General features: G+C 42.8%; 1 protein-coding gene across 3 annotated transcripts; it reads right to left on the bottom strand.

The window, feature by feature from the left end:
• Positions 1-647: 647 nt before the first annotated feature.
• On the bottom strand, positions 648-13,646 carry LOC147124817 (neuronal acetylcholine receptor subunit alpha-3-like). 3 transcript variants are annotated; one of them, XM_085993537.1, is made up of 7 exons: positions 13,126-13,644; positions 12,788-12,927; positions 12,602-12,646; positions 8,392-8,501; positions 7,272-8,274; positions 1,348-1,377; positions 648-756 (listed from the first exon to the last, which is right to left on the bottom strand). In XM_085993537.1, exons 1-7 carry the CDS (start codon positions 13,184-13,186, stop codon positions 718-720), a joined length of 1,428 nt encoding a protein of 475 aa, XP_085849663.1. In that variant the 5' UTR covers positions 13,187-13,644; the 3' UTR covers positions 648-717. The 3 variants fall into 3 exon arrangements, with proteins under 3 accessions (XP_085849663.1, XP_085849645.1, XP_085849653.1); XM_085993519.1 differs by having other exon boundaries at positions 648-1,377; positions 13,126-13,641; XM_085993527.1 differs by lacking the exon at positions 12,602-12,646 and having other exon boundaries at positions 648-1,377; positions 13,126-13,646.
• Between the last annotated feature and the right edge of the window lie 996 nt (positions 13,647-14,642).

Here is a 14,642-nt window from a genome sequence, read left to right as displayed (position 1 = left end):
GGTGCTCATAAAATCATGCCCTAGTGATGACAGAAGAGGAGGGGAAAGGATTGCAAAACAATGTTTTAAAATAAAGGTTTTTTTTATTTGTTTATGGGATGTGGGTGTCGTTGGTAGGGCCAGCATTTATTGCCCATCCCCAACTGCCCTTGAGAAGGTGGTGATGAGCCGCCTTCTTGAGCCGCTGCAGTCCATGTGGTGAAGGTACTCCCACAGTGCTGTTAGGGAGGGGGTGCCAGGATTTTGACCCAGCAACAATGAAGGAATGGCAATATATTTCCAAGTCAGGCTGGTGTGTGACTTGGAGGGGAACTTGGAGGTGGTGGTGTTCCCATGCGCCTGCTGCCCTTGTCCTTCTAGGTGGAAGAAGTTGCGGGTTTTGGAGTTGCTGCCAAAGAAGCCTTGGCGAGTTGCTGCAGTGCATCTTGTAGATAGTACACACTGCAGCCACAATGTGCCAGCGGTGGAGGGGGTGAATGTTTAAGGTGGTGGATGGAGTGCCAATCAAGTGGGCTGCTTTGTCCTGGATGGTGTCGAGCTTCTTGAGTGTTGTTGTAGACTAGGTAACATTTGCATTTCAGATCTAATACAATAGTTTTATATAATGCACATTGAATGTAATAGCTGGAATCAAAATTGCCACCCACTTGTTTTAATATCTTTAATAGTCCCATTTTTTGCAGAATACGTTCATTTTCTTCTCTGACCCATATCCTTTCACAAACATGCCTTCAAAATTGCCTGATGTTCTAAGTACTGTGGAGAAAGACATTCAATATGGTTTATCTACTATCTTATTTAAATTTACACATCGACAAATAAAAAAAATCTTTAAAAGTAGTTACTGGAAGAGAAGTACAATAAGGACAGATACAATCCACAATATGATTTCATAGTTGATGTAGTTTGAAGTGTTAACAGGGTGCATTTTTAATGAAGTAATCATTACATCACTCACAATATAGGAAGACTAGACATGATGTGCTAGTATTATGATACGGTACTGTGAACAGTAATACAGATGATTTATGGTTTCATACATAAAAAGGTCACAGGAACAGTGATTTGCTGACAGTCAGTCAATCTTTGTACGGTAACAAGGATGGAAATTTCAATGGAGTCATTCTTTGCTTTTTAATGTTGACATGCTATGTTCGGCTGCCTGTATGTTCTGGTGTGACATATGACATTGGTGTTAAGATTCAATGTATTATCATACCAATGATTTTCATAGATTTCAAATATACACTATATTTAATCTGCAGCCATCAGTGGCTGTAGAAACAATCCCACAGTTCCCAGGACACAAGCTAACACAAATACCCACAGGAATATCCTGTCAATTACCAAAGCCACATATTTCCAATCATCTTCTACCTGCAAAACACAAACAGAGCACAGTATTACCTACCCACTTATTTCAAATATAGATAGCTAATACCCCACTATGCTTAGTTTTTAAATTTTAAAAATAGAACATAAGGCTTGGGACAGGATAAGTTGATTAAAAGAGATACGGAAAAACCAAAAGCATCAAAATATATAGAGAGAATTTTTGTGTAATTTTATTATTGAATATAACCTGATTTGCCTGAAGTTTTATATCCAATGTCTTATCCTGTGACATTCTCCAAGACACAATATAACTAGGTATTAAACAAACAAGTTAGTAAATTGCAAACAAATCAGCATCAATAAAGTATTTTAAAGTGTAATCACTGTTGCAATGTGGGGAAACACAGCAAGATGCCACAAACAACAATGAGATAAATGATCAGAAATAATCTGGTTTTGGTGGCGGTGATTGAGAGATAGACATTGGCTAGGACACTGGGAGAACTCCCCTGCTCTTCTCTGACTAGTGCCATGGGATCTTTTACCACGTGAGAGGACAGATGGGGCATCTGAAAGACGGCACCTCTGACAGTGCAGTGTTCCCTCAGTACTGGACTGTCAGCTAATATTTCTCTCTCAACCACCACCACCAAAAACAGATTATTTCTGCATCATTTATCTCATGTTCAAGTCCCTGGAGTGGAGCTTGACTCACAGGCTTCCTATTAGTTTGTCTTACAAATGTGGAAGTTAGATTCTGAGAAAGGGACTGCAGTTATACTTCAGGTGCAGTTTGACACTGGTACCAGGTTTAAGAATGGTGAGAGTGACCAAACTGAATTATTTGGTTCTCCAGTCAGGGGGAAAATATGGTTCTGTGCAGGTGTACTTAAATCCATGCCCAGAGTTCTTTTGACTGGTCTCTTAACTGGTAATGTTGGAAAAAAACTAATAGGATCATGAGGGGAGAGACCGCTCTTTTTTTATTACAAACTTAAAAAAGATCCAATAGATCTTTACAAATGTATAGGATGTGCTTTTTAAAGTTTAAAGGTTGGCTTTCCATCTGTGCAGTTAGTGATGGGAGTGGGTACATTTTCCGGGGATTAAAGAATCCAACCAAATTGCTGAAGTGATGCTGGTTCGACTGCAATCGAGTGGCAGAAAACGCTTGCACTTAAAAACAAAATGTGCAGCACAGCTCCACTGCTAACTTTTAAAATAATCGAGTGGTGCAACCGCACGACTAACTTTTCGGAAACGAGATTTAATTTGTCGACGGATTTGAAAAAGAACCCTAACATCAATCCCTCTGCGCTGGCTCTGTGAAAACCTTTGTCAGCTGCCATCTGTAACGTTGCTGCTCGCTGGTTGCTCTGGTGATTTACTGGTCTGTTTGCGCAGCTCTGACACAATGAAATTTGCCATCTCTTGGTTTGTTCAGACTCATTCGTATGTACAACTATTCGCAATCAACTGCAAAGTGACACTAAGGATAGTGTTGAGCAGTGTTAAATTGGATACTTTAGCAGGTGAACCAAACACATCAGTTCAGTTCTCCATGCTCTTTCCTTATTAATGACAGATTCTTATTCAAATGTGGAAAACCCGATAAACCCAATGTTTAGATGAAACACAGAAGAAAACTAGAATTGCCCACATTTTCTCTTTTCTTTTAAATCCAAGTCTCCTTACAGATAGTAAGAGTTTTTATAGTTATATGAAAAGAAAAAGGGTGGCTAAAGTAAATGTTGGTCCCTTAGAGGATGAGACCGGGAAATTAATGGTGGGAAATATGGAGATGGCAAAAACACTGAATGAATATTTTGTATCAGTCTTTACAGTAGAGGACACCAAGAATATCCCAACACTGGACAAGCAGGGGGCTATAGTGGGGGGAGGAGATAAACACGATCAAAATCACTAAGGAAGTGGTACTCGGTAAAATAATGGGACTCAAGGCGGATAAATCGCCTGGACCTGATGGCTTACATCCAAGGGTCTTGAGGGAAATGGCGGTAGGGATTGTGGATGCATTGGTAATAATCTTCCAAAACTCCCTGGGCTCAGCAAAGGTCCCAGCAGACTGGAAAACTGCTAATGTAACACCCTTATTTAAAAAGGGCAGGAGACAGAAGGCTGGAAACTATAGGCCAGTTAGCCTAACATCTGTGGTAGGTAAAATTTTGGAGTCCATTATTAAGGAGACAGTAACAGGACATTTGGATAATCATAGTTTAATAAGACAAAGTCAGCATGGTTTTATGAAGGGGAAGTCATGTTTGACAAATTTACTGGAGTTCTTTGAGGAAGTAACATACAGGGTGGATAAAGGTGAACCAGTGGACGTAGTGTATTTAGACTTCCAAAAGGCATTTGACAAGGTGCCACACAAAAGATTATTGCTTAAGATAAAAAATCACGGGATTGGGGGTAATATTCTGGCATGGATAGAGGATTGGCTATCTAACAGAAGGCAGAGAGTTGGGATAAATGGTTCATTCTCAGACTGGCAATCAGTAACCAGTGGTGTTCCGCAGGGGTCAGTGCTGGGTCCCCAACTCTTTACAATCTATATTAACGATTTGGAGGAGGGGACCGAGTGTAACATATCAAAGTTTGCAGATGATACTAAGTAGTGAGAGAGGAGGACATAAAAAACCTGCAAGGGGACATAGACAGGCTAAGTAAGTGGGCAGAGGCTTGGCAGATGGAATACAATACTGGAAAGTGTGAGGTTATGCACTTTGGCAGGAAAAATCGTAGAGCAAGTTATTATCTTAATGGCAAGAAACTGGAAAGTACTGAAGTACAAAGGGATCTGGGGGTCCTGGTGCACGAAACTCAAAAGGTTAGTATGCAGGTGCAGCAAGTGATTAAGAAGGCCAATGGAATGTTGGCTTTCATTGCTAGGGGGATAGAATATAAAAATAGGGAGGTATTGCTTCAGTTGTACAAGGTATTGGTGAGACCGCACCTGGAATACTGCATACAGTTTTGGTGTCCATACTTAAGAAAAGACATACTTGCTCTCGAGTCAGTACAAAGAAGGTTCACTCGGTTAATCCCGGGGATGAGGGGATGGACATATGAGGAGAGGTTGAGTAGATTGGGACTCTACTCATTGGAGTTCTGAAGAATGAGAGGCGATCTTATTGAAACATATAAGATTGTGAAGGGGTTGGATCGGGTGGATGCAGGGAGGATGTTCCCGATGATGGGTGAAACTAGAACTAGGGGGCATAGTCTTAGAATAAGGGGCTGCTCTTTCAAAACTGAGATGAGGAGGAACTACTTCACTCAGAGGGTGGTAGGTCCATGGAATATGCTGCCCCAAAAAGCTGTCGAAGCTACATCATTACATAAATTTAAAACAGAAATAGACAGTTTCCTAGAAGAAAAGGGAATTAAGGGTTACGGGGAGCGGGCAGGAATTTGGACATGAGTTTAGGTGCGGATCGGTCATGGCCCTGTGGGTAGCGGAGCGGGCCCAGGGGCCGTGTAGCCTGATCCTGCTCCTGTTTCGTGTGTCTAATTCTGTTAGATTCAGGAGATAGTCGTGTCAGTGGATTGGCGGTTAGGATCAGATCAGCCATGATCTTATTGAATGGCGGAGCAGGCTCGAGGGGCCAATTGGCCTACTCCTGCTCCTATTTCTTATGTTCTTATGTCCTATTCCCATTGCCTGAAAAAAATGTGCAGCAGTAAGTTAGCTGCTGAAGGACGTTTATACTGCATTGCTCGAAAAGAGGTCAGCCTTGGCTCACTGGTAGGTAGCACACTCACCTGGGTTAGTAGGTTGTGGGTTCAAAACCCACTCCAGAGTCTTGAGTGCATAATCTAGGCTGGCACGTCAACGTAGTACTGAGGGGGTGCTGCACTGAAGGGGGTGCCTTAAACGCGGTCTGGGGGACCTTAAACACTGTCTTCTCTCTCAGGTAGACATAACAGATCCCACAGCACTATTTCAAGAAGAGCAGGGGAGTTCTCCCCAGTGTCCTGGCCAATATTTATCCCTCAATCAACATCACTAAAACAGATTATCCGATCAATTAACTCATTGCTGTTTGTGGGTGCTTGCTGTGTGCAAATTGCTGCTGTGTTTCCCTACTTTACAACAGTGATTACACTTCAAAGGTAATTAATTGGCTGTAAAGCGCTTTGGGACATCCTGTGGTCATGAAAGGTGCTATATAAATGCAAGTCTTTCTTTAAAAAGCACAGTAAATGCTCAATGCAAACAGATCAAAATAATGTAAGAATTATTTTAAGCAAGTTTAAAGGGCAAGTATGTTTACATAACTTGCACATGTTTAAAACTAGGAATGGATAGTAAAATGTTACTCTTCTGTGCCATTTTCACTGTTTACCTTATTGCTCATCTGAATGATTGTTATTCATTAGTCACTGGACCGTGACACTCTCATCCGCAACAGTCATAACACCCCCAGGTCGAATCTAACATGGTTATAACGTTTTGTTTTTTCTTGGTGACATCCAATAATTAGATAGACCGCATAATATTTGATTCAAAAAGCCACATTAACCCCACGAGTGCCGGGCTTCCCACTATTTGAATTAGTGAACAATCAGCACATTTCACAGAAAGGGACATTGATAGCAGGACCTATAGAAGCAGGGAGAAAATGGCCTGATTTTGTAACAAAACTTGCCAAGAATAAGATATAAATACATAAATATAAATGTAAAATAATAATAAAAATATAAAATAAATACACATGAAAAATATAAACACATTAAGATACAAAGATGTAAATACAGAGAGTGGATTGTGGATGTTTGGGGATGATTAATACAGCTGTAGTTTAATCCCTCTATTCTGATGATGACATAAATCACAGAAGTAAAACTGCTGTGGGTTATAGATATCTGCGTGCATTTCAGAATGGTTTTAGAGCCAAGGGCAGATTGCGGAGGACCATCTGCAAATGGTGTTTCTATTATCCATCAATGATACTAAAATTACTCACCAATTGGTAACATTATTGTGATACACATTGCTATTTTTTTTTTTTTTTTTTAAGTAATCTGTATTTTTTTCTGCCCCTTTGTCTTAGGTGAATGGGCTCCTTTACATGTACTTAGGTCATTGGCACTACCCAAGGAATCGGGCGACGTGTGAGTGTCTTCCTGCCTGGGAAAAAAATCATGTTTATTTCTTCCTCATTAGTCAATGAGAACACATGCTAGCTGGGATATGTGAGTTTATGCACGTTAAAATCTGCCTAAAATAAAATGTAAGCAACAGTGAAGTGATATTGACCCAAGACTGCAAGAGGTGTATGGTGATGTGGGCAATGTCAAGGGACACTGTCAAAGTTTGACTGCAAGGTGCAATATGGGCATCTAACTTAGTGTATAGTCTGGTCTCCATATTATAAATAGGATATTGAGGCACTGGAGTAGGTGCAAAAAAGATTTACAAAGATGCTACCAGAAGTGAGAGGTTATACCTATCAAGAAAGATTGAACAGGCTGGGGCTCTTTTCTCTAGAAAAAAGGCTTGGGGTGGACCTGGTAGAGGTCTTTAAGATTATGAAAGGGTTTGATAAGGTAGATGTAGAGAAAATATTTCCACCTGTGAAGGATTCCAAAACTAGGGGCCACAAATATAAGATAGTCACTAATAAATCAAATAGGGAATTCAGGAGAAACTTCTTTACATAGAGAATGGTTAGAATGTGGAACTCGCTACCACAAGGAGTAGTTGCGGTGAATAGCATAGATACATTCAAGGGGGAGCATAAACACCGGCATGAACCAGTTGGGCCGAATGACTGGCTTCTGTGCTGTAAATTCTATGTAATTCTGTGTAATTTGCAGCAAAGAAGCAAAGCAGCAGGACTGTTGAGATTATAGTACATGACCTTATTGCTTGCCCATTAAGCGGAGGCACACTCAGGATGGCTACCTACCTCATTGGCTGCTTTCTGGCTCTTCATGTTTTCTGCAATGTACTTGACACTCTCTATAGCCTGTCGGATTTCAGGAGAAAGAACCGAGACACCCAGCAGACCCTCGAGTGACTGAGGACTGATGTGTCTGCTCAGATTACAAGAAGCAGCGTCACTGGGCTCTTTGCAATGCTGGCAGGGACATTTTGTCTGGTCTTTGGCAAATCTGAAGTCATCGTATTCCAGGTAGTTGGTACAGTCTGTTTGGGGACAGTTAGCCTTCCTTCGCCTGCTCCTCGATTTTTCAGCTTGCTTTTCATCTATAGGCCTTCTCATCAACATCACTCTGGGTAGGGAGTGCAGGAAGACCCTCCGCACCCACTCCGGCATGATGTGAGTGGTTGGAGTTCGATAGTGGACATTCAGGACAAAGACTGTTATAACAATAGAGAGAGTTATGAAGATCATTGTAAATAAGAGGTACTCGCCAATCAAGGGAATCACCAGAGAGGTGGAAGGGATGGTTTCGGTAATAACCAGCAGAAATACCGTCAAGGAGAGGAGGACAGATATACACAGAGTGACCTTCTCCCCACAGTCAGAGGGCAGATAAAAGACTAGAACAGTCAGAAAGGAGATCAACAGACAGGGGATGATCAGGTTGATGGTGTAAAACAAGGGCAGCCTTCGTATGTAGAATGAATATGTGATGTCCGGATAAATCTCTTCACAGCAATTGTACTTGATGTCATGCTTATATCCAGGAGCATCGATGATCTCCCATTCGCCACTCTCCCAAAAATCTTTCAGATTTACTTTGGACCCTATGATGACGAGGTCAATCTTGGCTTTATCATAGGTCCACGACCCAAATTTCATTGAGCAGTTCTGATAATCAAAAGGAAAATAGGTGATGTCCATTGGACAGGAGCTTTTAAAAATAGCAGGAGGTAGCCAGGAAACGGTGCCGTCATACTTGAGTAACGCTTTAATTTTGTCTTCAACTTGGAAATCCCCTACTGCACTGCAAAGGCCAAGGGTCCAAAAGTAGTCAGTGCACCTAGAAAACATCTGGAGAAACAGTGATTAAATACTCCCATCAGATTAGCTAGTGCCCATTTAATGGTCATGTGGAACTCACTTGTTATACAGCACAATGTCTGGTTTCCATATCTTGTCAGACGGAACTCTGATGTATTCGATCCCGTCATAGTCAACTGGGTTCCACCGCAACTTGTAATCGTTCCAGATCTGTTAGAAGGACCCAGCGAAGAATGGAAACGTTGCATTCATTGTAAATATATGCACGGTTGTTTTACCAATAGCAAAAGTATTTGTGAGGCATGGCCCACTATTTACTGAAATGTTTTAATACTGGAGTTACTCTACAATATGTGCAATAGAATCATTGAGCTCATTAAATAGACCACAATAATGCGAAAATAACAAAATCCATAATCTAGCGTTACAGGTGAGTTCTAAGTGTATCATCTTAACTGAATATTAATAAAGCGGTGATGGTAAATACTTAATCAGTAAAAGTGTTATGCTCCTGAAAAGGAGGAAAGCCAGACTTTGTATTTGCAGTATCACGGTCCAGTGTGTTGTAATGATGCCACTTGTGGCTGGAAAGGTGGCATACTGCAGGTTTCTAGGTAGTGAGCATAGACGATCCAACAACAGGTTTTTTTGAGATATTTAAATCATTAACTTGTCTAACTGGTGCAGCTTCTACATGACTGGAGAAGTCAAACTGAACGGGACAATCCTCGAGATCGCAGATCTGTTGTAGCAATTGTCCCTTTGAATGTGGGGTGGGAGATGTGCAAATGTCAGAGGACTCAAGTCAAATAATGTTCGGTTGCTTACCGTACAAGTGATGTCCTGATTCTCGATGTAAATCCCCACCGTTACCCATAATGTAATACCAACTGTTCAGGGTCGTTCAGATAGACCAATCTTTAAAGACCGACACCCAGGGATCATTGACAATAATTTAAATTGTCTTGAATGTTTCCTGATTGTGTGCATTTATACTGCCCCAAGTGAACTGATAGCGAATTGCTCCGCAGTTGCGTCTGGTTTACAGAGACAGTTTACGCTGACTCTTCCAAAACCTGATATTTCCTGGGTTTAAATACTCCTGAAGTCTGTTGAATTGATTCCGTGATGACTCGGATCACATGCATATATGTTGCAGTTACGAATGGCGGAACACATTTCCTACATTACGCACGACCAACTGTTCATCAAATTCCCAATTTTATCTGCCGTGCGCCTTCTCTGGTGTGAATCCTGGAAGCAAAAACTGCAGAAGACCGAGTCGGAATCTGCAATCTAGCTGTGAAGCCAGCAGCTCCCTGGGTTGTTTTGTAACATCACATATCCCACTGTGATAGCTGGCCTCAATCTTTGTACATCACATACCAACTTCAACACAGCACGGCCGAGACTGGTGTGCTGCAATGCTGGTGCGTAATCGCATCCCTTATACTGCACTGCCAATCCGAAACCAGTAGCTGTCAAATTTGAATGCACGGGCAAGACGACCCAAATGACACTGCCCTCCCTCTCACCAGCAGGGAGCACTGCAGATCACAGAATCACAGGACGGTTACAGCACAGAAGGAGGCCACTCGGTCAGTCGAGCCCGTGCTGGCTCTCTGCAAGAATACTTCAGCTAGTCCTATTCCCCCGCCCTTTCCCCGTAGCCCTGCAAATTTATTTCCTTCAGGTACTTATCCAATTCCCTTTTGAAAGCCACAATTGAGTCTGCCTCTACCACCCTTTCAGGCAGTGCATTCCAGATCCTAACCACTCACTGTGTAAAAAAGTTTTTCCTCATGTTGCCTTTGGTTCTTCTGCCAATCACCTTAAATCTGTGCCCTCCAGTTCTCGATCCTTCCGCCAATGGGAATAGTTTCTCTCTATCTGCTCTGTCTAGACCCCTCATGATTTTGAATACCAATCAAATCTCCTCTGCTCTAAGAAGATCAACCCCAGCTTCTCTCGTCTATCCATGTATCTGAAGTCCCTCATCCCTGGAACCATTCTAAAATATATTTTCTGCACCATGCGTCTTCACATCCTTCCTGAAGTGCAGTGCCCAGAATTGGACACAATACTGCAGTTGAGGCCGAACCAGGATGGGTACTTGCAAGCGTGCGCAGACCTAGCTTTCCTGGTGGCTATTTTGTTTAATGTTGAGAGAAAGCAGGTGGCGGTGTCTGCTTTCCCAGAACATTTTTAAAATAAATGTCCAGCACAAAGTTTCCATAGTGGTCAGGGAATGGGAGTTGCCACCTGATCGCTGCATAAGGCCAGCTCCACAGTTACACTGATGGCTGAGCGCTGTGATGTAGTTGAAGGAGTGGGCAAATCTCACACTGCTTGGGTTTGATCGTCAGGGATCAGGTTGGGGCTCGACACCCTAGACAAACCATCACTTTCACATTAGTGGGCACCTGAAATTACTTCGCATCAATGCAAACGTGATAATATAGCTACATCCTAATATACGCCTAAATAACTAAGGATTTCTTGAAACACCCAAGCCTAGAAATTACTGTTGAAAATATCAGCAGATGAGAACTAAACGCATTCATATGACATTCTCCTGTTTCTATACTACTAGTGGTTTTAACCTACTTAAACAGGTTAATCCCGGTCTTAATCCCTCCTTAACAGCACTGTGGGAGTACCTTCACCACAGGGACTGCAGCGGTTCAAGAAGGTGGCTCACCACCACTTTCTCAGGGGCAATTCGGGATGGGCAATAAATGCTGGCCTTGCCAGCGATGCCCACATCCCAGGAACGAATAAAAATATGTGATAGAGGAATTACGTCATTGGATTAAGCCTTGGTCCACTAATGTCGCCAACAGTAATTTCTAGTTTATAATTTGGAAATTATTGAAAAGTAAATTTAGAACAGACACTGAGACCTGCATTGGCTCTCGGTTAAGCAGCGCCTCAATTTTAAAATCCTCATCCGTGTTTTCAAATCCCTCCATGGTCTCGCCCCTGCCTATCTCGGTCATCTCCTCCTACAACCCTCTGAGCTCTCAGTGCTCCTCCAATTCTGGCCCCTTGCGCATCCCTGATTTTAATCACTTCACGATTGGCGGCCGTGCCTTCAGCTGCTGAGGCCCTAACTCCAGAATTCCCTCCCTAAACCTCTTCGCCTCTCCACCTCTCTTTCCTCATTTAAAACGTTCCTTAAAACCTACCCCTTTGACCAAGCTTTTGGTCACCTGCCCTAATTTCTCCTTATGTGGTTCAGTGTCCAGTTTTGTTTGAGAATGCTCCTGTGAAGCACCTTGGGACGTTTTACTACAGTAAAGGCATTACATAAATACAAGTTGTTGTTGTATTCTTTCAAAGAGTGATGTTTGTTTGTAATAGTCTACCAGTAAAGTTAACAGAGGTAGAAAACACTCTGGTTATTTAAAGTATAATTCTGTGTTATGATGGGAGAGTTAATGCACCAGCGGGTGAGGTTCAATGGATTGAATGATCTTCTTTATCATTGACTTTTTTCTCACGTTATCATGTAAGCCCTCTTTCCTTCATGCACTCTTCGTAGAATCATACAGCACAGAAGGAGGCCATTCGGCCCATTGTGCCTGTGCCGGCTCTTTGAAAGAGCTATTCAATTAGTCCCACTCCCCTGCTCTTTCCCCACAGCCCTGCCAGTTTGTACTCTGAGTCCTATTAGCTCTCAATCATCTGTTGCAGCTTTAAAATTGGTTTCTTTCAAAGAGCCTCCCCCAAAACAAATAGTGCCCGTTCTGGTACTGAGTCTGGCGTCCCCAGACCGAACCGTTGTAATGAAGTGAACAAGACACCCTGCTTTTATAAACCCTGCCCTTTCAATAACTGAAGAGGATCCGATTTTTCTATTGCTACTAATTCAGTGCACATATCAAAGCTCACTCTTATGCTTCTGATAATCACGGTGGACTGTGATGAAATTAAGGGCTAGAAGGGAATCAAGTTCCCAGAGACTGGAAGCAAATAGCAGAAACTGCAGCTGGCCCTGGTTCCGTTAAGTGAGAAACTAGATTAGTTCAACATATACGGGCCCCAATGTTACAGCTGCTGCATGAGGTAAGCATTTATTCCCATATAAAAAAAGACTTGCGCCTTTTACGACCGCAGGACCTCCCACAGCGCTTTACAGCCAATGAAGTACTTTTTGAAGTGTAGTCACTGTTATGTAGGAAATGCAGCAGCCAATTTGCACACAGCAAGGTCCCACAAACAGCAATGTGATGATGACCAGGTAATCTGCTTTTTAGTGATGTTTCAGAAGAGCACTGTTTATGTACAGTGTACCTGGCTCAACTTACATGTCGCAGCCAAAGATTTGTCTCCATGATTTGGTTGACTTCGTCCTGCCAAAGAGGTGATTGAAACGAAACGAATTACACTTTAAAATAACATCCAAAAAACACATGTGCAATTAAGTTCTAATTATATATATATATATTTATTTATTAAATGTATAAAGGCGCACTCGTAGTCACTCCCCTTACCACTTTGACCAGCTGAGACATGGAGACCTCGAACTGTACTGTGACTGGGTCAGAAACATTCTCCACCGGCCTGATGTATCGATTATATCGGCGGAATATCCTCCGGAACAGCCGGTCTTCTGCTTTGGAGGAACAACAACCTACAGACACACACACACACACACACACAAAAATATCCGTTTACAAGCAAAGGGCGCAGAATGTAAATTGCACCGTATCTCACTGACTGCAATCTGCAAACAGCATCAACAACATTTTGTGCGAGAATTCGCTTTTCGACCAATAATTATGCTCGCAATTTTTATGTTTTATTGTGGTTAAATAAATCGTGCCCTTACCGTGTATAAAAAAGGGCAGAACAAGGAGGATGAACGGATGCGGTTTCCGAACAGTTGCCATCTGTCCCCCCCTGTGTGCGGGAGCGGCTGCTTTGGGTGGAAGTTCTGGTCGGAAGGGACGCTCACCCGGACTCTCCCGTTAGACTAAGACGGCCACACACACAGCTCCGGGCTGTGCGCCCTCCTTCAGCTTTGAGTGCAGTTTTGGACTCCTCGCCTCCTGTCAGTCACCCTCAAGGTAGTCCGCCCGCGCTCCTCCCCCCAGCACACTGCAGGCTGCAGGGCTGAACAGTGCGTCCCCTTGGGGATAAGAGCTTCAGACTAACACACACAACGTTATCGACCTTTGGGTCCGCATATCGAAACTATTCTGCTTGGACAGATATAGAATGGAATTTCCTGGGGGATGGGGGGCGTCATGTCTATTACACCTAAATTTCCCAGGAAAATCACACCACAGATTCCAGCCTGGAATTCCCTGCGGCGGCCGCAATCTGGAAGTTTCACCTGAATTATGCCCATTCCGCTGATACCAAATTACGCTTGAGAGCTCGCCCACATACCAGCCCTCATTTGCGGTCTGCTGGCGGGCATGGGTGGAGGTGGCAGAGGCACTGAGTGCCGCATCCATAGGGGCCAGGGTGGCGGCGCAGTGCCTCAAGAAATTCAATGACCTGACCAGAGCAGGAAAGGTAAGACACTCACCACGCTCTACCTTTCTCTCTCGCCCACTGCAGCCTCGAATGGCCTACTCCTGTTCCTATTTTTCTATGGTCACCTTTTATATTTCGAATATTGAGTGTAAAATGGCTTTCTGCAGTACCAAAAGATGAGAATGGCTTCAACGCTTCTGGGATCAGTTGATTTGCGCCTGATTCAGGTGACTGTGGGCACCGGTGAGCCTGAAAATCTGGTCAGAATTTGAAGAGACCCTCTCCGAACAAGTGCAGTTGCAGGAAACTCGCATTTGAAAGTTGAGGGTGTGACCAATTTTATAGGCGGCGAGGCGTTTGGGCAGAGGGATCAATAGACAGCTGTAAAGAATGAGGGGATTTAGGAGTATTGGCCCAGAAATTCGGGTCTCCACGGGTGAGTACGCATGGGGTACTCACCCGTAAGTCCAATGGAAGTGCCGGTTTCCTGCATGCACTGCGTATGCGCGGGAAACTGGCACTTCTGTTCCCCTGAAAGAAGGGGTTCAGAGTTCGAACGCGTGCGCCGGAGAGGCAGCGCGTGCGCATCGAACTTACGTTTTTTTTGCAGGTTTTCCCAGGAGGGTAAGTCTGCAGAAGTTACACATTTAAAAATGCTTTTTACAAGGTAAGTGGTGAATTAATTAAAATTAAAACATTTTTTCCACAGGTTTATTATTTTTAAATACTTTAAAGCAAGGTAAGTTTATTTTTAGCCCCGTTAGAAAATAAAATTATTTTTTTCAAAAATGTAAATTATTGTTTAAAATAGTTATTTCATGTAATTTATAGTTTATTTAAAAAATGTGATTAAAAAAAAAATTA

The sequence above is a fragment of the Somniosus microcephalus genome, chromosome 1 (assembly GCF_052327205.1).
Source record: "Somniosus microcephalus isolate GS21.2 chromosome 1, FLI_Smic_1.0, whole genome shotgun sequence".
NCBI classification, from domain to species: domain Eukaryota; kingdom Metazoa; phylum Chordata; class Chondrichthyes; order Squaliformes; family Somniosidae; genus Somniosus; species Somniosus microcephalus.
This window is presented reverse-complemented; position numbering and strand designations above follow the sequence as displayed.

Coding starts and splice junctions, on each gene's coding strand:
- LOC147124817 (XM_085993519.1), bottom strand. CDS start 13,186: ATGGCAACTGTTCGGAAACCGCATCCGTTCATCCTCCTTGTTCTGCCC. Junction 12,928..13,125: donor TCTGCCCTTTTTTATACACG/GTAAGGGCACGA, acceptor GTGTGTCTGTAG/GTTGTTGTTCCTCCAAAGCA. Junction 8,502..12,601: donor CAAATCTTTGGCTGCGACAT/GTAAGTTGAGCC, acceptor TCCTTCTAACAG/ATCTGGAACGATTACAAGTT.